Here is a 25,761-nt window from a genome sequence, read left to right as displayed (position 1 = left end):
AGAGGAAAAAGGCAAAGGCTGTCTCCGAGCTCAGCACGCCAGCGCTCTGATTCACCGCGGAGCAGCCCGCACCTGCTGTAAGCGCCGCGGACTTTGCCTAGCCAACCTATTGCTCCTACTTTCCCCGGGCGAGCCGAAGGAAGAGGAGGAGCAGTGGGGCAAGTAGCCCATTGCAGCTGCTGTACAAACTGCTGTAAGAACTTGCGTGGCGGATACGGTGTGAATGACTAGCTCGGGTTTCTAAAGGCGAGCGTGACTTTCCACTGCTAACTCTATGACTCTCAGAGATGACACAGCCTTCTCCATCTCCAGCCCAGGGAAGTGGCTCCGCGTTAGGGCCCTGAGGAACCCCCACCCCCAAAATCCGACCCCCGGGAACATCTTATTTTGCAGACGCTCCCCTCCCCCCCTCTTTCCAGGCTGTGACTTATGATCGGACAAGGCTTCCCCCACCCTTGCACGTTTGCAGCCGCACTTTCACAGCAGCCTCTGTCTCAGTATCTGCTTGCTTGCATTTTTTTAAATAGGATTTTATTTTTAATGCAATAACCACGAGGATGTGTTTAAAGTGTGCCTGGTCTCTGCAATGAGGTCTATGCTATTTTTTTTTCGGGAGGGGGGAGATATTGCGCATGCCAGGTGCAAATAAATCCAGATTCCCGCATATATTGACTGCTCTGTGATTTTTTTTTATCTCTCTATAAAAGACAATTTTTCTATAACTTCTAACTTGCATGCACATCGAGGGGCGGAGAGCCCAGCTTATTTTATTGGGGTGATCGATGCTAACTTTGATAAAGAGGTGACACTGACTGCCGGGGGAAGCAGACGAGTTGAGTGTGTCTGTAGACGCGAGACAATTTTTGCCTCTGATTTTACCCTATTTTAAAAGAAACCCCACCCCTGTTCCCCCAGACAGCCAAGCACCAAAACAACACCCCCCCTTCCCCGCGCGCCTGCTTCAGCCGGGCTATCAACAGGCAGCCAGGAGGGAAGCTGGGCGCCAGGTGTGCGGAACCGGGAGATGGATATTCTCCCCGTCCTGCTCGCCTTGCTGTGGACCGGGGCAGGAGCCCTGATCAACCTGAAGTACTCGGTGGAGGAGGAGCAGCGCGCCGGCACGGTGATCGCGAACATCGGCAAGGACGCCCGGGAGGCTGGCTTCGTGCTGGACCCCCGCCAGCCCGCCGCCTTCCGGGTGGTCTCCAACTCGGCCCCGCACCTGGTGGACATCAACCCGGGCTCGGGCTTGCTGGTGACCAAGCAGAAGATCGACCGGGACTTGCTGTGCCGCCAGAGCCCCAAGTGCGTGATCTCGCTGGAGGTGATGTCCGGCTCCATGGAGATCTGCGTGATCAAACTGGAGATCAAGGACCTGAACGACAACGCGCCCAGCTTCCCCACCGACCAGATCGAGCTGGAGATCTCGGAGACGGCCAGCCCGGGCACGCGGGTGCCGCTGGAGAGCGCCTACGACCCGGACTCGGGCAGCTTCGGCGTGCAGAGCTACGAGCTCACCCCCAACGACCTCTTCGGGCTGGAGACCAAGACGCGCGGCGACGGCTCCCGCTTCGCCGAGCTGGTGGTGGAGCGCAGCCTGGACCGCGAGACGCAGTCCCACTACAGCTACCTGCTCACGGCGCTGGACGGCGGCGACCCGCCCAACTTCGGCACGGTGGAGCTCAGCATCCGGGTCATTGACTCCAACGACAACAACCCGCTCTTCGAGGAGCCGGCCTACGCCGTCAGCGTGCCCGAGAACGCGCCGCCCGGCACGCCCCTGCTCCGCCTCAACGCCTCAGACCCCGACGAGGGCACCAACGGGCAGGTGCTCTACTCCTTCCACAGCTACGTGTCCGAGCGGGCCCGCCAGCTCTTCCACCTCGACCCGCAGAGCGGCCTGCTCAGCGTCAGCGGCGCCGTGGACTACGAGGAGGGCCACAGCTACGAGCTGGACGTGCAGGCCAAGGACCTGGGGCCCAACTCCATCCCGGCCCACTGCAAGGTGACGGTCAGCGTGCAGGACGCCAACGACAACCCACCCCTCATCAACCTGCTCTCGGTCAACAGCGAGCTGGTGGAGGTGAGCGAGAGCGCGCCGCCCGGCTATGTCATCGCCCTGGTGCGGGTCTCTGACCGCGACTCCGGGGCCAATGGGCGGGTGCAGTGCAAGCTGCTGGGCAGTGTGCCCTTCCGCCTGCAGGAATACGAGAGCTTCTCCACCATCCTGGTGGACGGGCGGCTGGACCGGGAGCAGAGGGACCAGTACAACCTCACCATCCAGGCCAGGGACAATGGGGTGCCCTCCCTGCAGGCCACCAAGTCCTTCACCGTCAAGATCACCGATGAGAACGACAACCACCCCCACTTCTCCAAGCCCTACTACCAGGTCATCGTGCAGGAGAACAACACCCCCGGGGCCTACCTCCTGTCCGTCTCCGCCAGGGACCCTGACCTGGGCCTCAATGGCAGCGTTTCCTATCAGATCGTGCCCTCCCAAGTCCGGGACATGCCTGTCTTCACCTACGTCTCCATCAACCCCAACTCTGGGGACATCTATGCCTTGAGGTCCTTCAATCATGAGCAGACCAAGGCCTTCGAGTTCAAGGTCTTGGCCAAAGATGGGGGCAACCCATCCCTGCAGAGCAATGCCACCATCAGAGTGATCGTTCTGGATGTCAATGACAACACCCCTGTGATAACTGCCCCACCTCTGGTCAATGGGACTGCAGAAGTGTACATCCCTAGGAATGCCGGGGTTGGCTACTTAGTGACAGTGATCAAGGCAGATGACTATGATGAGGGGGAGAATGGAAGACTGTCCTATGAAATGGCAGATGGAGATAGAGGGTTTTTTGAAATAGATCAGTTCAATGGAGAGATAAGGACCACCAGAGCATTCGGGGAGAATGCAAAGACTACTTATGAGCTGATTGTGGTGGCGCATGACCATGGAAAAACATCGCTCTCAGCTTCTGCCTTGATTTTGATATACCTATCTCCAGCTCTTGATGCCCAGGAATCCATAGGATCTGTTAACTTGTCACTGATTTTCATTATTGCCCTGGGTTCTATTGCCGCCATTCTTTTTGTCACCATGATCTTTGTTGCAGTCAAGTGTAAAAGGGATAACAAGGAAATAAGGACCTACAACTGCAGGTAATGTGAACTTGTTTCTTTGTACCATGCAATATGTGCTTTGATTTTTCAATGTAAATTACTTTTTGATTTGTTTTAAACCCACAGGTGTATTGCACTTACTTTAGGAGCAAAAATGGGGGTTCATGATATTATGTTGCTTTTAAGAAAATTTCCATAAACGTTTTTTTTTTTTTTAAATTACTCTGGGAGAAGTGTTTTTTGAAAAGAATATTCCAATCTGAATAAGTGTGTTTTGACAATCTGTCCTAATATAAATTTTCTTATGCATTCTGTAGCAGAACAAACCAATCTATCTTAAATCAGCATAGCTATTTCCTGAGAGTTTAGGGGAAAAAATGTACAGATTGAATGATTACCAAAAGAAGAGAGATCCCCGATTTTAGATTTCAGGAGAGAACTATGTTTCATATAGTTGCACTCACTCTTGGGTGAGCAGTACCATCCTGGTTGTAAAGCAAGGTTGGATTTTTGAAGCACTGAGTAGCTGAAAAGGAAAAAGCCCAACCTGAGGAGAGTTGTAGTAGGTGCTCGCAGCACTGAGTCAACACATAGGATAGCAAGTCCACACCTACAGTAGTAGTTGGTATTGGTGGGCTTTGCTTTAAGGTTCCTCTGCGTGGTGTTTGCATCCTGTCCCCACCAGAGGATGTCACTATGGGCATTTTTTATGTGTTGGTTTTCTCCAGGAGTGGTGGTTATAAAAGGAAAGTGGAAGCTGGGAGAACACACTATGAAAGAAATCACAGTTCAGCTAGAATTCACGAAGTGGAGCAATGCCCTTAAAGCTCTTTCTTTCCATGTAAAAGAACTATTATGCATGTATGTTTCAGGATGCAGCTCTTACAAGCAAAAATAAATCCAAAGGAATAGGGGGAAAAGAGTCATTTCCTTGAATAAACCCAATTCCTTGTGAAAATGTTATGGTTGATTTAGTTTTTATTGGTTGTTTTAATGATCATATTTACAACTCTGTATGATTTTGCAATGCATGATCACAAGTCCAAAATGAGGAATGGTAGGTCATCTCTGCATCTGAAACCTTAGCTGCTATGAAAGCCTAATATTTGAAATTGGGTTCCCTGAATATGTAACAGCCATGCGATTATTGTCTCTTTTACTATTCTCTATGTTACACAAGTTAGTAGACAAATGCTAACCACACATGAATATCAATCAGATGCCATAAAGGAGCAGCTGCAATGCCTCATAAATGGTTTAATCCTGTTACTAGTGAAATAGCCATGACTTCTTCATTCCTTCAGCACTGAATCTTTCAGATGGAAATTAATTTTGATCTACCTTTGTAACATACGATTGCCTGTGGCAATTTTATAGTGCAGAAGAATGTGCAGTCTTTAAAGTTTTATTTACAGAGATATAATAACGGAGAGTTCAGTTTTTATATCCTATTTTCACAACATAAAGCATGTTTATAAGCCCTTTTGCTGGATGGGGAAAAATCATCTGCAAATAAAGCACTGTATGTGCCATATTATGGGATGCCTAGCTTTAAGTGAGAGCTAATATACCGGATTTCTTGCCAGTTTGGTCCATTAAACAAGAATAGGATCTGAATGTCTAAAATCAAATCGTGGTGGTGCCCCTAACAACTTCATACATAGGACCAGGAGGCTTAATGTGTTTTAGGGATTAATGAAGTGCAGTTTAATTAAATAATTGGTCAATAGAGAAAGGACATCAAAATGAATGCTGTGAGAATTGGAATCTCACATTGCCAAACTTAAACATTTGAGGTGAGGTAAACAAAACAATTAAAGCTCTGTCAAGTGTTGTTAGACTAGCCTGCATGCATACAGATCTTTTGCACAACAAAAATCTCCTGAATTCCTTTTAATTTATTGACAAGCACAATGGACTGAACATTCTATTATCAGCGTAAATCTGATCAAGCGAAGTCAGCTGCAGAGGCGCAAAGAAGTACTGTATAGGCTTAGCTGTGTATTTGATCATCGTGCGTCCCATATGTGCATTTTGTGTATCTGTTTAGACTTGTCTTTTCTTTTCTTATTTTTTCAAGGTGCCTGTCAACATCTGCAGGAGGTTTTTCATAAAATTAGTTCATTTATGAGGCGTATATGAGAGCTGTTTGATTTGGTGTCTTTTTTTTTTTTCCTGCTCTGGCAGTTAGCTTTGTAGAGCAAGAATGCTTGTACAGTATTTACCTTTCTAGATAAACCTGTGTTACTTATTCTTCCTATTATCTCTTAATTGCAATTATTGGATTCCAAAAAACCCACCTTTTATCATAATATGAAAAGTAACAAACTCTGTACTTTCGAATGTATATTTCTGGTTATGGTAGTAGTTTAACATAATTCCTTTGAGAAGTATTGTGATGTCTGGCATCTTGTATGCATATCTATATCTGTGTGGCGTTGATAATGATACACGGTCCTCTGTGTCAAAAAAGAACCACAGTCACTTCAATCTAGATGTACAGGGATAATGCCAAGTGCAATCATGTTTTAAATTATTTTTTCCAGTAGTTTAATGATGACTTTCTTCCTTTGGTATTTTTTAAGAGGAAAAAGACACACATCCTGCATCAGTTCGTTCTTTCAGCAGGTACGAAGCAAAGGGGAAAAAGAGGCATAGAAAAACAAGCTGATGTAAGAAAAGGTCAGAAGGATAGTTTCTCTTTGAAAACACCATTTTTGCTCTCCAGTTTCTAGAAGAAAAACATTTCCCAGGAAGTGGGGAGGGGTATTGGGGGGAGGAGAGAAGAAAGGTTCAGGAGAAGATTTAAAGTTATCAAATGCTACCAGGAAAGAGTTGAAATAAAAGCAACCTGGAAACATTTTGTTATGCAAACAGCCTTTGGAGTGTGGTGGGATAAGTGTGCAAGATAAGAATATTGTGGAATTTGCTGTATTTACTGCTAAGATCTGAAGAAAAACCGCTAGTCATGCTGGTTTTTGATTTTCATGAACTAAACACTTTAAAAATCCTTATTACATATGAAAATTAATTCAGGTACCCTTTTCAGTTCATGGATCTTAACATTTCCATTTTTTCTTTTCTACAGGCTGAACTTTATTCCTGGTAACTAAATATCAGCAATTATAAACACCAAACAAAATACGGAGGAAATTTTCTCTTCCCTTTCTTTTTGTGTGTGACCTGTAAACTTTATACATATGAAAACAAGCTAAAGATCATATATTGCCATAGGATTCAAAACATGACATAATGTGCATGAATAAGAAGTCTGTGTTGAGATGGGGCTAAGCCCTCTGGGTTTCTTAATATTTATTGAGCAGGGCACAGTTCAGGATTCTATTAGATACTCATTTTGCTTCTTCTGTCCCACAGAATTGCAGAGTACTCCTATGGGCATCAAAAGAAATCAAGCAAGAAGAAAAAAATCAGCAAGAATGATATCCGGCTGGTACCACGGGATGTAGAGGAGACAGATAAAATGAATGTGGTGAGCTGCTCCTCCCTTACTTCATCTCTCAACTATTTCGACTATCATCAGCAGACCTTGCCACTGGGCTGCCGCAGATCTGAAAGTACCTTCCTCAATGTGGAGAATCAGAACACTAGGAACACAGGCTCCAACCATGTTTATCACCACACCTTCACCGGGCAGAGTCCCCAGCAACCAGATCTGATCATCAATGGAATGCCATTGCCAGAGGTGAGTGTGGCCAGAACTTTTACAAAGTTTGTGAGGCTGAATCTAAACAGTTTGAGAACCTCCCTAGCAGCAAATGAAAGTTTGGTGTATAGAACTTAGTGTATAAAGGAAATGTGTCTTGTTGCAAGTCATGCCTCCAGACTTTATAGTATCTGCTTCCAGAAGGAGTCAGATGTTAATGTAAATCTATGTACATATAATGCATTTTAATTTTTGCAGAGTATTATACTCCACACATCTGTTGGTGTTGTCATTGTCGTCTCTGGGCTCGAACACAGCAAGCAACAGTATTTAATGCGTGCTCTACGTGGATGTTCAGATACCGTGGTGATGAGCATAGTATAAATACACCTGTACCCCGATATAACGCGACCCGATATAACATGAATTCGGATATAACGTGGTAAATCAGCACTCGGGGGGGGCGGGGCTGCGCAGTCCGGCGGATCAAAGCAAGTTCGATATAACACAGTGATTTTTTTTTTTGCTCCCGAGGACAGTGTTATATCGGGGTAGAGGTGTACCTAGTGGTTAAGTTAAGAGTTGGCTATAAAAGTCTGAAGTCACATAAATCTTTCTAATGGAAGAACCAGCCACTGTAATCACTGACTTCAAATATGGGCACAATCCTGCAACTCTTACTCATGTGAGTAATTCTTACTTGCCACATGTAGTCCCAGTGAAGTCAACAGGACTGCTAACGCGAGTAATGATGACAGGGTCAGGCCCATGCTGTGTTAATAGTGTTGGTGGAGTGTTGTTTTTTCTTTTTTTGTGCTAATTTCAATCATTTTAGCTTTAACGGGATGACTCTTAAGGAAACATCAGATTAGTCAATAGTTAAATTCTTAAGTAGGTCTTTGAAGGTTTTTTTTTAATCTTTATATGTGGCCATTGGTACTATAGCAGGAATACACAGTGCCTCAGGGTTTTCACTTTAAATTAGGCAGCCGAGGTTCTAACCTCTCCCATATTGTCACCTCACTATTTGTTGTGAGTTAGTGGTGACCATTGAAATAGGTGATGGATGGTGTCTTCCTAAATATGAAGAAATGAGGCAGAGTGTCTGTCGCCCTGGTCACACTCACTGACTTCCTCTAATTCTGTCAGGTGTTTTCTGTACATCATGGGCATTGTTTACTGTTGCTTGTTTGTTTCTCTTTGAATTGTTGTTTGGTATTAAACAAAACAATCAAAGGTTTGTCATGTTTCCTACTTTAAACAGAATAACAAAGTTGAAAAAGCAGCTAAAATATTTATGGCCTACTCTAATCTGCTCTCAATACACCAGTGTAAATGCAAAATGAGTCCACTGAAGACAGTGGAGGTGCTCTAGATTTATACCTTTTTGTCTACCCAGCGATTAAACACCCAGGGCTGGCCTGGGTCAGCTGACTTGGGATCACAGGACTCAAACTACGAGGCCGTAAAATTGCAGTGTGGATGTTTCGTCTTGGGCTGGAGCCTGGGTGCTGGGACTCTCCACCCTCATGGGGTCCCAGAGTTCGGGCTCCAGTCCAAGCCCAAACATCTACACTGCCATTTTACAGCCCCACGAGCCCGAGTCATCTGATCTGGGCCAGCTGCAGGTGTTTAATTGCTGTGTAGATATACACCAAGAGCACAGTTTTGCCCTTAGTGTCTGGCTGCAGGCCTATTTTAAAGCAGTTGGTGTCTGTGGGCCTGATCCTGCAGTCCCTATGTTGTCAAAATTCCCACTGAATTCACTGTTTGTAGTGTCATTATAGCTGTGTTGGTCCCAGGATATTAGGAAAAAAAAAAGGTGGATGAGGTAATATCTTTTATTGGAGCAACTTGGGTCGGTGAGAGAGACAAGCTTTTGAGCCACACACAGTTCAAGGTTTAGGAAAGGTACTCAAAAGTGTATTGCCTAAATACAAGGTGGAACAGATTGTTTAGCATAAGTAGTGAAAACACATTTTAAGGGTCTATTCAAAGTGAAGTGACCCATTAGCACTTCTGTAGTCATAGGACAAAAAAGGTGCCATTAGTGAGTTAGATTGTTGTATTAAGCCATAAATCCAGTGTCTCTATTAAGACCATGATATTTAGTGTCTAGCAAAGTTATGAACTTAAGCTCCACTGCTCGTCTTTTGAAGGTGTTGTGCAGCTTTCTTTTGAGGACAAGGACTGAGAGGTCAGATGTGGAACAATCGTTTTTTGAAAAATGTTTACCCTGGGGTTATATGGTGTTCCTGTCTTTTATCATTTTTCTGCGTGAGTTCATTCGAGAGCGTAGTGATTGTCTGGTTTCACCCCCATGGTTGCTATGGAGGCATTTAGTGCATTGGATGAGGTACAGCACACATTCTGTTAGGCATGTGTAGAACCTAAGGCTCTTGAAAGGTGTGTTGTGTGGGGTATTGATCATTGTAGCAGTGGAGATATGTCTGTAGGTTTTGCATGTGTTGTTAAGGCAGGGTCTGGTGCTGCTTTGAGTTCTTGGGCCCTAGTCTGTGGGGAGATTGCTTCTGATGATGAGCTAGGCGAAGTTGTTTGAAGAGCAGAAGCATTCACTAGAATTTTAGCCTCCATTTGCACTGCATAATTAGGTCCTTTAAAGGGTAGCTTTTGGTGGACCCTGAATAGGGATATAATCCTTTGGTCTTGAATTATTATGGAGTCCCTAGGTAAAATCCAGGTGTAGAGTTTTAAAGGAGGGATTTAGTTTGTAATTAAAAGGTGACTCTTAGTTGTCTTCTAGGTCTTTCAGATATCATCTGCTTTTACCCCTGCTTGCATTCCACATCTGTCCTGCCATAGCAGCTCCAGACTTTTTACATGTTGTCTTACGGGTTTGCCTTTTTCAAGGTTACCCACTTAGATGCACTGAGACAACTTCTGCATCAGTGCACAAGCACACAGAGCCAGTACTGAATATAACAGCCTGTAGCTGCCAGGAGTGAGAGAGTGTCTAAATGCAATTAGGAGGGTACAGATGAAGTAATAGAGCACTGTTCCACAGAATTAAAGCTCAGTTTAACCTCTGGTGTAGATATAAAAGCTGTAATCAAGTGTCTTGGCTATACCTGAATGGCATTGACTTGTATATAATAACTTGTATAATTTACTGTATAGGCCAGGTCTACACTAGGAAATTAGGTTGGTATAACTCTGTCGCACAGGGGTGTGGGTTTTTCACACCCATGAGTGATGCAGTTAAACAGACCTAACCCACGGTGTAGAAAGTGCTAAGTTGACAGGGGAATCTCCCATCGGCATAGCTGCCACCTCTTGGGGAGTTGAAGTACCTATGCTGATGGCAGAAGCTCTATACAGTGGCACAATTGTAGCGATTCAGCTGTGCTGCTGCAGCCATTTAATTGTAGACTAGATACAGATACAGACCTGAGGCAGAACCCCTGATCCACATGCCCTCATACTTTAGGAGAGTTTGGATCAGTATCTAGATCTGAACTCTTTGGCTCAGGCTTGTCTTTAATTACGTATGCTAGGGAAATTGATCATACAGCCATCTTTGAACCCTCAACTCAGGTGGGCTTGAGAAAAGGTGAAGAATTCCAGAATTTGTTAATATTAGGGCCCCATCAAGATTCAGGCTCATCTGAGCACTGCATAGAATAATATTTGAGGGGTGGAATGTCCGAGAGTTCAGAGCACACTCCCCCCCTCCCCCCCTCCCCAAGGTTGCGTGCAAGCAAAGGCTTTTAGTATTCTGGGGGCAGTGTCCCATGAATAATTCCTGCCTTTATGGATGGAAGAATGGTATCGTTTGGAGGAGGGTCTCAGAAGTGTTATTGGCTGCTGCTGCTGCCTATCTAAAGGCATTGGTACTCCAGAGCACTGTAGGAGCCTCCCATGCAGTTTCTACATAAGGGCAGTTGAGCAACGTTGTGAGTGCTCTGAGGTCATGATTCAGTATTACAGACTAAATTCAATCATAAAATCCATCACACGTTGGTATTAACTAGAACTGTCTGTGGGCAGCTGGAGGTCTGCAGTATTTGGGAAGAGGAAAATATCAGGGTAGACATCATAGCTCAGCTGCTAAAGTTAGTAGACATACTCAGCCAGAATACATTTATGTACAAATTTCTCCCTGATGCAGCTGCATTACAGTTAAGCTTTGGATCCAGCTGGGTGTGAATCTCCCCGAAGAAGCCTCAACTCTATTAACTCTGTTTTTTTTTCTATTAGGGAGGCAGGACACAGGCAAAAGGGAATGGCATTTCCCTACATTTCTTGTCCATAACTTGAGTCCCTCTGTCACTTCTTATAAGCTTAATGTATTAGAAGGCACTGAAACATGGAGTGTTGAAATGAACTTTATTGTATTAACAAATGAAATGTTCCTCTCCCCCGCCTCAGTGTCAGCTTAAAATGTTGTATGCCAGCAGTTAAACTAGAACTGCACAAGGGGCAGGTACAAGATTTTCACAGTTCTATTAAGAATACAGGAAGCTCTTTCACTGGGTGAGCTCAGAAAGTCTCATCCAAAGCCAGTTGAAATAAATGGGAGACTTTCCATTGACTTCACTGGTCAAGGCCTTGCACAAGTATCTTCAATGGTCAGGTCTTGCACAAATCCAGCTCTGAGAATGTCTCTCCACCAAGGCATTGTCTGTGTCCTAACTTATATCCCTTGAGGAGAGGGAATGGACGAATAGTCCGTGCACCTCAGTTGCAATGCTGGAGGTGTTGAATGTTTTCCGCACTGCATGCCACGCCTTCATATGAAATGTAGGATTAGGAGTGTTCAGCCCCTGAGAGATCTGACTGGGATCTCTAAGGGCTTTTATAATCCCATCAGAATGCTAGTTCCAAATGATCCCCCTGCCATGTGATGCTGAGCGGAGCAAGTGGATCTATGGTAGCATCCCTGTAGCACGTATCCTCCCCCTTACGAGAGTTGCGTGTAAGCTGGTCTCTGTGAGTGTGAGGCTGAAGCCAGCAAAGATGGGGGCAGAGTTGGAGAGCAGCTGTGCTACATGATATGCTCCCAAGGGAATGTGGACTAATATGTGGCAGACTGCTGGCTTAATGCTGATGCTGTTTGCATTAACTAAGTCCCTCTGCTCTGCTCCTCGGGACCAGCGGAGGGCCAGGAGAACATAGTGAGTAGAGGCACGACCATGAAAAGTCAGGCTGCCAGTTATTTACAGGTGGGAAGAGGGTAGCACAGTGTAAAGGGAAATTGAGTCAGTTCATCTAATTGAGGAATCATGAATTTGGGCCATGGATCCCTGGCCTTCTGGCCTTTGTTGGACACATTCCCTATCTCGGTCACACTGCTGTTGATTCCAAAACTTGTTATGTCATCTAGCTCCTCTCTCTGCCAGTGCAGGATGCCCCAGACTTACAGCTACATCAGAACTGCAGGGATCTTTGATTTATTTGTTTCCCTCTTCACCTTTTCACACAGGAGTGCAGATCAGGGGCGTTCCTGGGCAGGGAGAACCAGTTCAGGTGAGGGGGGGAAAAAAAAAAAAGCTACCAAACCTCTGTGCACAACTCATACTGACCCCTAAACGAAACCTACTTTGAGGCTTGAGCAAAGTAGGAAACTGGGTTTGAAAAACCATAACATTCTTTTTCCAAATAGTACCAACCAAGTTGTTGTTATGGAGAGGCTGTTGTGGTATTTCTGACTCAGCTGGCACCAGGAAGTACTTTAAATCTGGAAGACCCAAGAGGTTCAGATGGAAATCCAAACTTTTAGGTGCTTGTGCGAATGGAGCCTCCAAACATTTGGAGTCTCAGCCATCACTAGTGCCCAGATTATTGCCCAGGTAGCACAGTCATGGGCTCTTTACAAATGCCCAACTTAGAGAGAAGTTGCACAAAAGAATATTCCAGAACTGTTCAGTGTCTGTGGAGGAGCAACCTGTTAGCAGAGCCCAGCTTTCTCTTACTACTTAACCTGAGTCCATGCTCTTCTCCCCTCCCCATCACGATCTGTGCTTCTAAAAGATAAATAGGGCATTGACCCTTACCTGGCCTGAGCTCCTGTCCTCCCACCCAGTCCAAAACATGATGGTTGACTTCCAGGGTGCTTCCAGCCTGGGTCTGCTAGGAAGATTGCTGCAGTGAGACCTGCAGTCATCTCCATGTAACTGCAATAGAACACAGTTGCTGTTCCTCAGTGTCTGACTGTATTACGTTAATAGGAGTTATTGTGCATTAGCAATTACCTGTTTACAAAGCATATTATTATAACACTTCCAGGTGCAGACTCTTTAGTAATTACGATTCTTACCCAGCCACCTAGATTTCAGACAACTGAATTGTAGCTGCTAGAGAAGGGCAAAACCTGTTCTCCCATCCAGTCCATCTCCCAGTCAGTGCGGGATTGTTCCCTGCAGTATATTTACTAGGACTTTGTCCAGTTTAGTTTTAAATGTCTCAAGTGATGAGGTCTCTGCCATTTCCCTTGGGAGACTGTTACGCAGTCTATTAGATCTTGGTGTCAGGGAGATTTTACTAATGTTCAATCTACATGTTGCTTTCCATTTTTGTGCTGATGGGAAGGCACAACATTGGTTGATACAGGATACAATACAGAGGTAAACAAAGTAGCTTTATATGCCAGCTAACATAAGATGTTTGCATCTGAAAAGTAAGTGGCTGTCTCTAAAAACAACCATTTCCCTAGAAGAGGATGGGTTTAGATTGGCTTGATATATAGCTGGTCTTTAATGTGAGGCTCATTTACTTTAACAGTTAAGAACCTTGAAATAAAAGTCCCTGAGGATGAGTTGTTTGTGGAGACAAATGCTCTTCAGGAGACACTTCCTCTTTCTCTGCAGCATAGTTCAAATGGTGGCAGGTATCTGGGCTGAGTATACAGTGTCTTGTTGCTTATAATTGAACTCACTTGTGCTCCCACCTTTTGTCCAATGGGTTTGGAGGGGATGAAGCATGTATGTCTGCAGGGATTAGAATGTGATTCTGAGAAAAAATATTAAAGACTCCTAGCCTAGAAAGGCTTTTTCTTTATTCTTTGGGCCAAATTGTTACTTCAGTGTGTGTCTGCCCGTAAAATTATAGCGAGGAGATGATCTGTGGGGTGGAATTCTTCTACTGTGACTTTTGATCCTAGTCTATTCCTGCCAACCCATCACTTCGCAGGCCCTCTTTTGGGGGTTGAGGCAAGAGGGGACCTCAACCCCAGCCAGCACTGCTGTCAAGCACATTGATGGGGTGGTTCCCCCTGGGGTAGGGCCCGGCTGCTGGTTCACATTTGTCTCCAAGGGGTTAGACACAATGCCCCATCTCATAAGGAGGTGTGTTACCTTTTTGGATCTGGTGCTTGAATCGGCAAGTTCCTGTGCTGGGCATCTGCCAAAAGTTGTGACAACTAAACAACCCTCATGTAGGTTCAAACTATGACCTCTGGGAGGGGGCGAATTCCAGCCAACTGATTACCCAAAACCCAACCCTGAAGTTTCGCTGCAAGGAAGATGGGAAAAACCCAACCAGCCTCGGCCAGTCTGGTGGTGTGGGGGGAAAAAATCCTTCCCAATCCCAAAGCGGTGACTTGCGCATCCCACAGCGACCTAGATAAGGGAGGAAGGGTAGACTGACTGCTAGAAACCGGCAAACAGGAAGTGGCTCCAAGAACATGGCTAGAAATCTCATGCCAAATCCTGCGAGATGTTATGGCACCAGATCACGGGCCAGATCCCATGATACCTCAACCCTATCCTGGAAGTCCTGTGGTGGCTGGAAATCATGTGGTACCTGTCCTTTTGCCCTCTCCCATCATGGGAGCCACCAAAACACTGCCCTCTCTAGTGGCCCTCTTCTGGTCACAAGCAGAGTTTGAATTAAGTGTGAATTGGTGCCAATGTCCAGGGTGAGTGAAAAGAGTCAGAGTTTGGCCCTTTTATATTAAATTATTTACATTTGTTTTGCAGCAGGGGCACATGGAGTACTCTTTGGAAAGGATGTTTTCCAGCCAAAGGAAAACTGTGCCGATTTTGTGCCATTCAGTTTCCTAAAGCTCACTGGGGATGAGTGGCCTTCTCCTTGGGGAACCTGGGGAGAAGTGAGCCTTAAAATTAAAAGGGTCATAGCTAGCCATTATGTTTTCCTTCTAAAGAACTTTGCTGGGAGTTGTGCTTATGGATCAATGGTAAATTGGAATGTGTCCTTTATCTTGTGCTGGTGGCAGCTACTTGGTAGAGAGTGACAGAATGTTGGAAGTGATATGGAAGCCAGCATATGGGAGTGTAAATGCGTTCGGATGAAGGTGGTATACGCATATTATGTATTATTAAGAGCTTGTAAATCAATTTCTGTCTTGCTTTGATGCTGGTTTATTATCAGCCCACTCAAAAAGGCTGTGCGCATAGTGCTCCTAGGACTTCAGAATCTGCCCTCAGATATTCCTCTTTGCTGTTAAGCTTTTGGGGCCAGGTTTGCAGACCAGAACTGCACATGCATGGCCTACTTTACGGGAGCAATGCATGCCCACACAGCTACCCACGCGCTTGTGCAAATCTGATATATGGATGCACGGGGGTAGCGTGCACATTTGTGCCAATGGTGCACTAAAATCACAGTCTCATAATTAGTCTCCCAGGGTTAACTAAGTACTTCTGTTATTAATCTAGGATTAAAGCACAAGGGATACTAGTTTGCAGTCTAAACAGTCTGGAATGCCGTGCTGCTGGTATCACAAATGAGACCACTTTTTACTAAGATGGTGGACTCCAGCAGTAGGCTCAGAAATAACCATCAACCTTTATTCACTCACATGAATAATCCTTATTCATATTGACTTCATTAGGACCACTCACATAGTGAGCAAAGGTTGTAGGATTAGGCCCCATTGCTTTTAAATATCTTCTTGCCAGGTAGTTAGTGCTTTTCTGACCATAGGAAATGGTTTTCCTAGCAAAAGAGGCAATTTTCTTTTTGGGTAACCCAGGCAGTTTTTGTTTGAAATATCTCTCTGTGTTAACTAACATACATTTTTACAGTTAGCAAAGAATTTTATTTTGTAAGAAATGAAATCAGTATGGCTCTTTCTCTGTCATTTCTCTACTTGTCAATTCTTTCCCCCCCTCCCCCCCAGCTTCTCCTTTTTTGTGCTAGCCTTAAAAAGCCCCCAAAGTGTCTGTTATAATCACATTTTGTATGTTACAACCATAATGAATGCCCTCACACTAATATGCCTGGTTTGAGGAAATCAGTTCCTGTCTGGTGTAACAGGCAGTTTGTTATAAACCATGCCATTTATGTGTGGGGTTCTACTAGGGAAACATCTATATATGTAATTGGAGAGGGTTTAGTTCACCTGTGAGTAATGCTGTTTATAGAACTAAAATAAAACCTTCCAAAGCAGAGAGAGTTTTCAGCACTCAGCTGTGCCATGCTGTTGAAATGCCGCTTATTTAAAGAGGCGATCATAATTAAAGCATTATCGGCAGTACTGTTCAGCTTGTTGGAAGATTGACTTCACACGTGAAGTTGCCAGCCTTGTTTTCTCCTTGGGAGGTCACTGTAACTCAGCACTTTTCTTTAAGGTTTGTACACACAGGTCACTTCTCTAATTAGTGCATCTTCATTTTTGAGAGTGTGCACCTTTGTGTTTGTAGTATATTAATGGGAATTTTTCTTCTTTAAAAGCTTGGCAAAGACACGTGATGTTTCTAGTATTAGATAATGAATCTCTTCCCCCCCCCCCCCCCCCCCTTGTTCCCTGACCATCCCCTCCAGAGACCCCCATCCCTAATCACCCCCAGGACCCCATCCCCTACCCCACCCCCCTGCTCCCTGTCCCCTGACTGCTCCGACCCCTATCCACACCCCCCGCCCCCTGACAGGTGCTCACCGGCAGCGTCGGGAAGCGGAGCAACGTGGCGCCAGCCTGCTCCACTCCGCCACCTCCCAGCTGCGGCGCTCCGCTTCCCACCGCCGGTGAGTGCGGGGAGGTTGGGGAAAGGACGCCCCCCACGCTCACCTGCAGGGGGGATCCCTTCCTCCAAACCCCCTCCCCTAAGCCACAGCTGGGGCCGGGGCGAGGGAAGGGAAGAGGAGCGGGCTGCTCCTGGCCCCCCGCTAATCCCCTGGGGCTGCGGGGCCCCCAAAAGTGCCCCCGCACAGCTCCTGCCTCCTAGGCCCTGGGGTGAGGGAGCTCCTGACCACCCCCGAGACCCTCTGCCCCTTTCCATCCCTCGGCCTCGGCCCCAGCCCGGCACCCTTAACACGCTGCTCAGAGCAGCGTGTCAGAGCTTTACCGCGTTGTATGCGAACCCGCGTTATATCGGGTCGTGTTACATCGGGGTAGAGGTGTAGTACCTGGACACAAAACAAACATCTGGCTGATGTATGGGATTGCTAATAGGGTATGTAGCATTACACTTGTAGGTCATCTCTTCGTCTCTAGCACGGGTTGGTGGCAACTGAGAGTCATTATCTGATTTGCTGTTTTGTGTAATGAATTGGAAATCTTAGTCTTGTTCCTAGCGGATAGGCAATCATTTCACAAGATCCGCTGTCACAGTTGACACCACTGTTGGCAGCCTACGTAGAGAGGCCAAGGACAGAAAGGGCAAGGAGACTGAAACTTGCCCTTGGGGATAATCTCTCCAGGTCAAGACTGAATCACATTAGTAGGGTAGCGTGAACGAAACTCCTGCTGCTGGTGCATGTTTATATTTGTCTTGTGGATAATTAGAAGACTTTAATTTCCACTACTGGAAATCCGGAACCTCTCAAGAACACTCAACAGTCACTTAAAATATATACATATGTAAATAGCCACATAATTGCAAGTCACCGAGAACCTCTCAGCTTAACTATTCCTGAACTGTTTTGTATATCATGATACATTCTCTGACCTTTTATAATGTTGGAGGCCAACATTATGGAAATAAGCAGCTTTTTATTCCATTCTAAGGTCAGTCTAACCAAATTATGCATCTTCTAATGCAGTCGTTTCAAGCTCTCAGTTTTGAAAATTTCATTTTAATACCTTGCAACTGAGATAAATACTGTAGCTCATATTCATGTTGAACAATGTATTGCACTGATCATCATTCTCACTGCATGGTTTCTTGGGCCAGGGTCTTGTTTAACATTGCTTCATTTGTTCTCTCTTTATACTGATGATAAAGGGCTGTGATCCCACCCCAAAACACTTGTGAGGTCAATGTTGCAGAGATTTCAGAGCTTTGCACCTCCTCCTGTTGAAGCTAATGGGAGTTTTAGCACTGATTTCAATGGAAGTAGGATTGATTCCAATAATCATTTGTGGGAGGTGGCATTTGTGACCTTGCATGGAAGCAGGGTCTGACGTGGATTTGTTTGTGCTTTTTAAGTGTACTGGTTCGGGAAAATAAACTTGAATCAGTAAAAATGGACAATGCCTGGACATTGATACCTAGCAACCTATGACCCAGAGGGATATGAATTCCCCCCCGCTCCTTAGGGAGGCCGAACAGCATTTTCCCAGCTCGACTATGAAGGTGTGAGGTGGGGATAAGAGTTGGCTGCTGGAAGGAGTCAGGTCTCTTATCGAGAGTTTGGTCTGATGAAGGAGGTCAGATAGAGAGATGGCTTGAACCAGGGGGTTCACTGGAGCTTGGCTGGGCTCTGGGCTGACCAGAATGTGCTATGCTTTAACCTTCATTTCTCTAGACTACCCCAAGAACTTCTTATGCTGTGTTCCAGTTAACAAACTGTTTTGACAATTGTGTGAGTGTCACTGCAAATGCTTACTGAGGTGCATTAATCCCTGAAGAGTGTACAAGTCTCTTCTGGACTTGCTGGGACTTGCTGAATGGAGCTCAGGGTGTGAAGCAGGAGTGCTGCAGGCCCAGAGGTCCAGTCTAAGGAGGTGGTGAAGCAGCTGGCTTACCCTGGAGGAAGAGTGAGACCCCAAGAGGGTCTTGCACACTGAAGGGGTTCCTCCTAGAGACCATTCCAAAGCTGGGGCCATAGAGTTTCAATCTTGTAAACATCTCATTAGCTTTTCCCATTTATGCTGTTTCTCTATATTTTATGTTTCAGTTTGGACTCTGAAAGTAGATTGAATAGTTTCATTTTGTTCTTGTCCGGTTTGACTTTCTGGTTCTCATGTCTGTGGTCGTGTGTTGGGCTTGGGGTTAAAAAAGACACTGCAAAGAAGTACTTTAAAAAATAACTTATTAAATATTCATAGTGGGTTTTTTCTTGTTGGCTTTACACTTGTCAGACATTGTCCTTTTTAAAATAACTTTCAAACTAGTTGTCTGTAGTAGATAGCTGATATGAATCCTGTGGTTTGTATGTAAAGGTAGTATTTACATACTGCATAAAGGCTGCATTAGCTACAAGGCCAAATTCTGATATCAGAGGGTATATCTATTTTTCATAACTCTACAACCAGTGTTTGGTTTTCAGAAGTACACCTCTACCCCGATATAACGCAACCCGATGTAACACGAATTCTGATATAACGCGGTAAAGCAGTGCTCCGGGGGGGCGGGGCTGCGCACTCCGGCGGATCAAAGCAAGTTCGATATAACGCGGTTTCACCTATAAAGCGGTAAGATTTTTTTGGCTCCCGAGGACAGCGTTGTATCAAGGTAGAGGTGTATATTTTCTAGAGGCCATACCCTGAAATCCTTACTTAGGGTTTACTCAGTCTGTACTCAGACAAAACTCTCAGTCAAGTGCCCTTCCAGACTAACCTACACTGACTTGAACAGTCGTTTCTGATAATGTAACATGAAGTAAGATTCTTTTCCAGAGGAAAGTTAACAGTAAATGGGGTGTTTTTTTCCTTTTCTTCTCTCCCCCTTGCTGTAATCTGTTGCAAAGGCTGTGGTTTAAAAGCCTGTGGTTTAAAGTAATCTTAAAACAGTATGGATTGTGGGCCTACAATTTAAACATGTATTTTGCTTGGCACAGTCTATTGGAGATGTTCAGTATGCAGCTAAGGGCCAGCTGGCAAACAGAACCTGAAGTTTGTGTGTTAGGTACACAAAATAAGGACTAGGATGAAATCCTGGCTCTGTTGAAATCAGTGGGAGTTTTGCCATTGACTTCATTGGAACCTAGAGCTATAGAGTTTCCAGTGGTCTCCTGGCCTCTCGATCCAAATTTCTAACTCCAAGTGGTCATTGATGTCAGTACTCAAAGTATCTCAGAGACTTTGACAGGGTCAGCTTTTGGCATTGCCTGCTTTACCCCAGCCCTTCTGTCATCCTTGGAACCAGTGGGCCTTCATTGTGTCTAGATTGTACCACTCAGGATCCCATCCTCTCACCAATCACATCTCATTATGCTCCATGCCCCTGAGTCCCACTGGACTTCTACTCCCAAAACACCTTATGCCATTCTGCTTTGGTAGCGCCACAAAGGGCTGCTGTTTGGCTCAGCCATAACTCATCTGGCTGAAATGCATGGTTAACAGTTTTCTCCTAAAAGTATGCTGAATCTGGGAATCGCTTGCCTGAGATGCACTGGAAACATTTCCATAAGCAAAGCTAGTAGGCTTGAGAGCTCCATCTTTCTCCCAAAGTTTATTCAAAGATCTTCTTTCTTATTTAAATTGCTCGGCCTTGAAGTTAACAGATCTCAGTCCCTTTCCTTTACATACTAGGCCAGATCCTCAGCCACTGTAAAACAGCATGGCTCCATTAAAATAAATGGAGCTATGCCCGTTTACATCAGTTGTGGAGCTGGCCAGCTGCTGTCTCTGTCAGACCACACCCAGATCCCTCTACTAGTTTTGTTTGCATTTCAGCAACTACTTCAGTCAAATTCCTTTGCCAGTTGCTAGCAGTTTCCAGCAGAGTTCTGTTACTACATTTTATTTCAGTCCATTTAATCCCAGTGATCCATCAAAGGGGCAATGGCAAAAATGTTATCATTTCTCTTTAGGAGCAGGTTTTCACCCATGTTGCTGCAAAAAGCTGTGCTTGCTGGTGGAAAAAGGCCAAGACTTGCCTTGATGACGTACTGAAGAAAATTGCCATTTTTCCTAAAATCATTCAAGCTAGAAATAGCAAAGAACTTGCTAGACCATTCCATCCAATTCATCCTCCTGCCTGTGCACAACTTTCCTCTGAACTGTGCCTTCAGGTGTTTCCTATAGTGTAATTTAAATATCTCAATTGATAAGACATCTACCACTCCCCAGAGATTACTCCACAGCCTCACATCACTGTCTCCAGTGATTTTTCCCTTCCTTCCCAATCTTGTATTCACGCTAAATTTTCCATTTCTGGAATTCATTCTACCCTACTAGTTATACCATTCCATACCAACTAAATAAACCTCCCATCTATAAAAAGGGAAATCAGGGCAACCTGGGGAATTACAGACCAGTCAGCTTAACTTCTGTACCTGGAAAGATAATGGAGCAAATAATTAAGAAATCAATTTGCAAACACCTAGAAGATAATGAGGTGATAAGTAACAGTCAGCATGGATTTGTCAAGAACAGATTGTGTCAAACCAACCTGATAGCTTTCTTTGACAGGTAACAAGCCTTGTGGATGGGGGGAAGCGGTAGATATGGTATATCTTTACTGTCTCGCATGACCTCCTCATAAACAAACTAGGGAAATACAACCTAGATGGAGCTACTATAAGGTGGGTGCATAACTGGTTGGCAAATCGTTCCCAGAGAGAAGTTCAGTGGTTCACAGACTGCTGTAAGGGCATAATGAGTGGGGTCCCGCAGGGATCGGTTCTGGGTCCGGTTCTGTTCAATATCTTCATCAATGATTTAGATAATGGTATAGAGAGTACACTTATAAAGTTTGCGGACGATACCAAGCTGGGAGGGGTTGCAAGTGCTTTGGAGGATAGGATTGTACTTGTACTGTGTCCAGTTTTGGGCCCCACACTACAAGAATGATGTGGAAAAATTGGAAGAGAGTCCAGCGGAGGGCAACAAAAATGATTAGGGGTCTGGAGCACATGACTTATGAGGAGAGGCTGAGGGAACTGGGATTGTTTAGTCTCCAGAAGAGAAGAATGAGGGGGGATTTGATAGCAGCCTTCAACTACCTGAAGGGGGGTTCCAAAGAGGATGGAGCTCGGCTGTTCTCAGTGGTGGCAGATGACAGAACAAGGAGCAATGGTCTCAAGTTGCAGTGGGGGAGGTCCAGGTTGGATATTAGGAAACACTATTTCACTAGGAGGGTGGTGAAGCACTGGAATGCGTTACCTAGGGAGGTGGTGGAGTCTCCTTCCTTGGAGGTTTTTAAGGCCCGGCTTGACAAAGCCCTGGCTGGGATGATTTAGTTGGGAATTGGTCCTGCTTTGAGCAGGGGGTTGGACTAGATGACCTCTTGAGGTCCCTTCCAACCCTGATATTCTATGATTCTATGATTAAAATTCAAAATGATCTGGACAAACTGGAGAAATGGTCTGAAGTAAATAGGATGAAATTCAATAAGGACAAATGCAAAGTACTCCACTTAGGAAAGAACAATCAGTTGCACACATACAAAACGGGAAATGACTGCCTAGGAAGGAGTACTGCAGAAAGGGATCTGGGGGTCATTGTGGATCACAAGCTAAATGAGTCAACAGTGTAACGCTGTTGCCAAAAAACCAAACATAATTCTGGGAAGTATTAGCAGGAGTATTGTAAGCAAGTATTGTAAGCAAGTATTGTAATTCCTCTGCTCTACTCCAGGCCTCAACTGGAGTATTGTGTCCAGTTCTGGGCGCCACATTTCAGGATAAATGTGGACAAATTGGAGAAGGTACAGAGAAGAGCAACAAAAATGATGAAAGTTCTAGAAAACATGACCTATGAGGGAAGATTGAAAAAATTGGGTTTGTTTAGTCTGGAGAAGAGAAGACTGAGAGTGGACATAACAGTTTTCAAGTACATAAAAGATTGTTACAAGGAGGAGGGAGAAAAATTGCTGCTCTTAGCCTCTGGGTATAGGACAAGAAGCAATGGGTTTAAATTGCAGCAACGGCTGTTTAGGTTGGACATTAGGAAAAACTTCCTAACTGTGGTTAAGCACTGGAATAAATTGCCTAGTGAGGTTGTGGAATCTCCATCATTGGAGATTTTTAAGAGCAGGTTGGACAAACACCTGTCAGGGATGGTCTAATACTTAGTCCTGACTTGAGTGCAGGGGACTGGGATACATGACCTCTCAAGGTCCCCTCCAGTTCTATGATTCTGTGATTATTTTTCTTTCTTTAGACGTTCATTTTGCCCTCTACCGGGAGATCAGTTGTGCTGCATCACCTCATCCTTGTACTGTAAAGCTCCAATTTGCCAATTGTCTTTCTGGGAAATAGGTGCCCAGAGCAGAATGCAGTGTCCTGTGTGGAGTATACAGAAATAACTGATCCCTCCCTATTTTTTAATGAGATACCTCTACATCAGGGGTCTGCAACCTATGGCACGCGTGCCAAACGCGGCACGCAAGCCGATTTTGAGTGGCACGCTGCCTGCCCGGTGAGGAGGGGGGAGGAGGGGCAGGAAAGCACCACGCTGGGGGAAGGAGCGGGGGAGGGGGGAAGCTTGGCTACTGCAGGACAAAGCTTCTGCCTCCTCCCCCGCAGGGGAGAGTGGTGGTGGGGGTCCCGGCCCCCAGCCCCACTCAGCCCCCACGCCCACTGCTCTCCCCTGCGGGGGCAGGAGGCAGAAGCTTGGTCCTGCGGCAGCCAAGCTTCCCCCCTCTCCCACTTCTTCCCCCAGCGTGCTTTCCTGCCCCTCCTCCTCCCCCCCCTTCCTCTCCCTGTGCCGATCAGCTGATGGCCCTTGCGAGGGGGAGGGGGAGCAGAGCAGAGCCGAGCGGCAGCATGCTTGCTGCTCCGTAGAGCAGGCAGAGAAGAGGTAGGGACAGGGCCTTGGGGAAGGGGGTGGAACAGGGCATATCCCTTCCAGCCCCCTGCCATGAGCCGCTCAGGGCTGGGAGCTGGGAGCACCCCCACGAGCCGAGCACCCCAGCCCTCTGCCCTGACGCCCCCCACACACCCACCCTTCTGCCCTTCACCTCCACACACACCCCAGCCCTCTGCCCTGACCCCTGAACTCCCCCCCCCCATACCCAGCCTTCTGCCCTGCACCTCCACACACACCCCAGCCCTCTGCCCTGACCCCTGAACCCCCCCCCCCCACCCTCACTGCCCTCTGCCCTGGCCCCTGAATCTCCCCACACCCCCAGCCTTCTGCCCTGAACCCCCCACATCCCCTCTGCCCTGGCCCCTGAACCCCCCCCACACACCCAGCCTTCTGCCCTGACCCCTGAACCCCCGCCACAGGTCTGGAGTCCCGGCTGCCGGCCCCTTGCCAGCCGGCGTCCCGGCCGCAGGCCCCGCTCAGCCTGCTGCCGGCCTAGGTGAACAGAACCCCAGGCTGGAAGCGGGCTGAGCAGGCTGGCGGCGTAAGATCAGCATTTTAATTAAATTTTAAATTAAGCTTCTTAAACATTTTGAAAACCTTGTTTACTTTACATATAACAATAGTTTAGTTATATAATATAGACTTAGAGAGAGAGAGACCTTCTAAAAACTTTAAAATGTATTACCGGCACGCGAAACCTTAAATTAAAATGAATAAATGAAGACTTGGCACACCACTTCTGAAAGGTTGCCTACCCCTGCTCTACATAGTCCGCCCAAAGACTGCTTTGGCCATTTCTTTTTTCATGCAGCCAGACTGCATTTCAAACTCCTGTCTAACTTGCTGTCCACGATCACCCCAGCTCTCTCTTGGCATGTAAATGCTTGTCAAATAGAACTTGGTAGCTGTGTATGCTCTCTGCTCCCCAGCCAGTTTGCATGGATTTGCTTTAAAAAATGATGAGATATTGTTCCATGTAGAGGACATAGTTGAGTGCCAATTACTTTTTACTAATTAAAATACAGGATGGTCTTATTTGTAGCATAAATAGTTCTAACCTTTTAATTAAAATTTAAATTACGGTGTTCTCTGAATGTATAGAGTTGTGTGCTCTTGTGAAAATGCTTCTTTTTTTAGGGCTTGATCCTTCTTTATCCCAAATGCCTATTGACATTAGTAGGAGTTTTGTGTGTGCAGTAATAAAGAATCATGTCGATTAATTGGCAAAGTGGCATTACGGGCCTGATTCCACAGTTCCACAGATTCAAGCTACCCATTGAAGTCAGTGGGCAGATTTACCAAAGAGAGACTGCAGTGTTGGTACTGCAGCATTTTAAATTAGGACAAAGTAATAGCTTATGTCACCTGGACAAGTGATTATTACTTTGTGTGTTTAACACAGAATCCCAGTTAGTTCTTGTCTCTTTGTCAGGGTAGCTAAGGTTAGTGTAATGATGCCCTAAAAAATGTGTATTACATTTATTGTGCTACATCTCCTCCTCAATGGCTTATCCAATATCTTCTGATGGAACTGCTCAGTACACTGCAAGTAAAAAATCTCATGGGGGAAAAAAAACCCCTCATTAAATCAAATAAATACTATATGAAAATTGGAGTTGATTTCTGTATCTTTGAGCTGCATAAGAAGGTCTCTGCCTTTCTGCATTCTATTGGCCACAAGAGATCTGGACATGAATCCTTTACCATTCTCTTGGGGGTCTTGAGCTTGTCGGATTATACCATCTTTTGTAATGACAGGTGTATGCCACAGGGCAGGTTTTAAAATTCCTATGTTGGTGGATTGCATTAACCCATACTAAGTCAGGTATGTAAAATTCCATTAAGCTAAAACCCTCTGGCACTTTCTCACCAATGCTGGAGATCTGCAGGCTATGCTAATGTAGTAGGTTTGCTCATCTATTAGTAGGATGATGGTTTTAAAATAATAACATTTATCTTTGGCTGTAGACTGACATAGTGCATGCTGAGTACAATTTTTTGAAAGGCTTTGCAGATGTTGCTTCAGTCAATCTGGGTCAAAAAAAGATTGCTTAGAATCATAAAGGTTAGAAGGAGATCAAATAATTCTGCCTTTTTATTGCTTGAATAAAGTGCTTGGAAAATATCATTCACCATTATT

General features: G+C 45.5%; 1 protein-coding gene across 2 annotated transcripts in view; it reads left to right on the top strand.

Moving 5' to 3' along the window:
* The first annotated feature begins 943 nt into the window (after window positions 1-943).
* Window positions 944-25,761, top strand: part of PCDH19 (protocadherin 19) — a 118,469-nt gene continuing 93,651 nt past the window's right edge. For both annotated transcript variants that reach the window (XM_024216183.3, XM_024216182.3), the window contains exons 1-2: window positions 944-3,159; window positions 6,496-6,823. In XM_024216183.3, coding sequence (XP_024071951.1) covers window positions 1,025-3,159; window positions 6,496-6,823 — 2,463 coding nt within the window. In that variant the 5' untranslated portion in view covers window positions 944-1,024. The remainder of the gene's footprint in view (window positions 3,160-6,495; window positions 6,824-25,761) is intronic.

This window comes from Terrapene carolina, unplaced genomic scaffold (assembly GCF_002925995.2).
Source record: "Terrapene carolina triunguis isolate 2854851 unplaced genomic scaffold, T_m_triunguis-2.0 Scaffold131, whole genome shotgun sequence".
NCBI classification, from domain to species: Eukaryota; Metazoa; Chordata; order Testudines; family Emydidae; genus Terrapene; species Terrapene triunguis.
The sequence above is the reverse complement of the archived record's forward strand: the minus strand, read 5'-3'. Positions and strand labels throughout refer to the sequence as shown.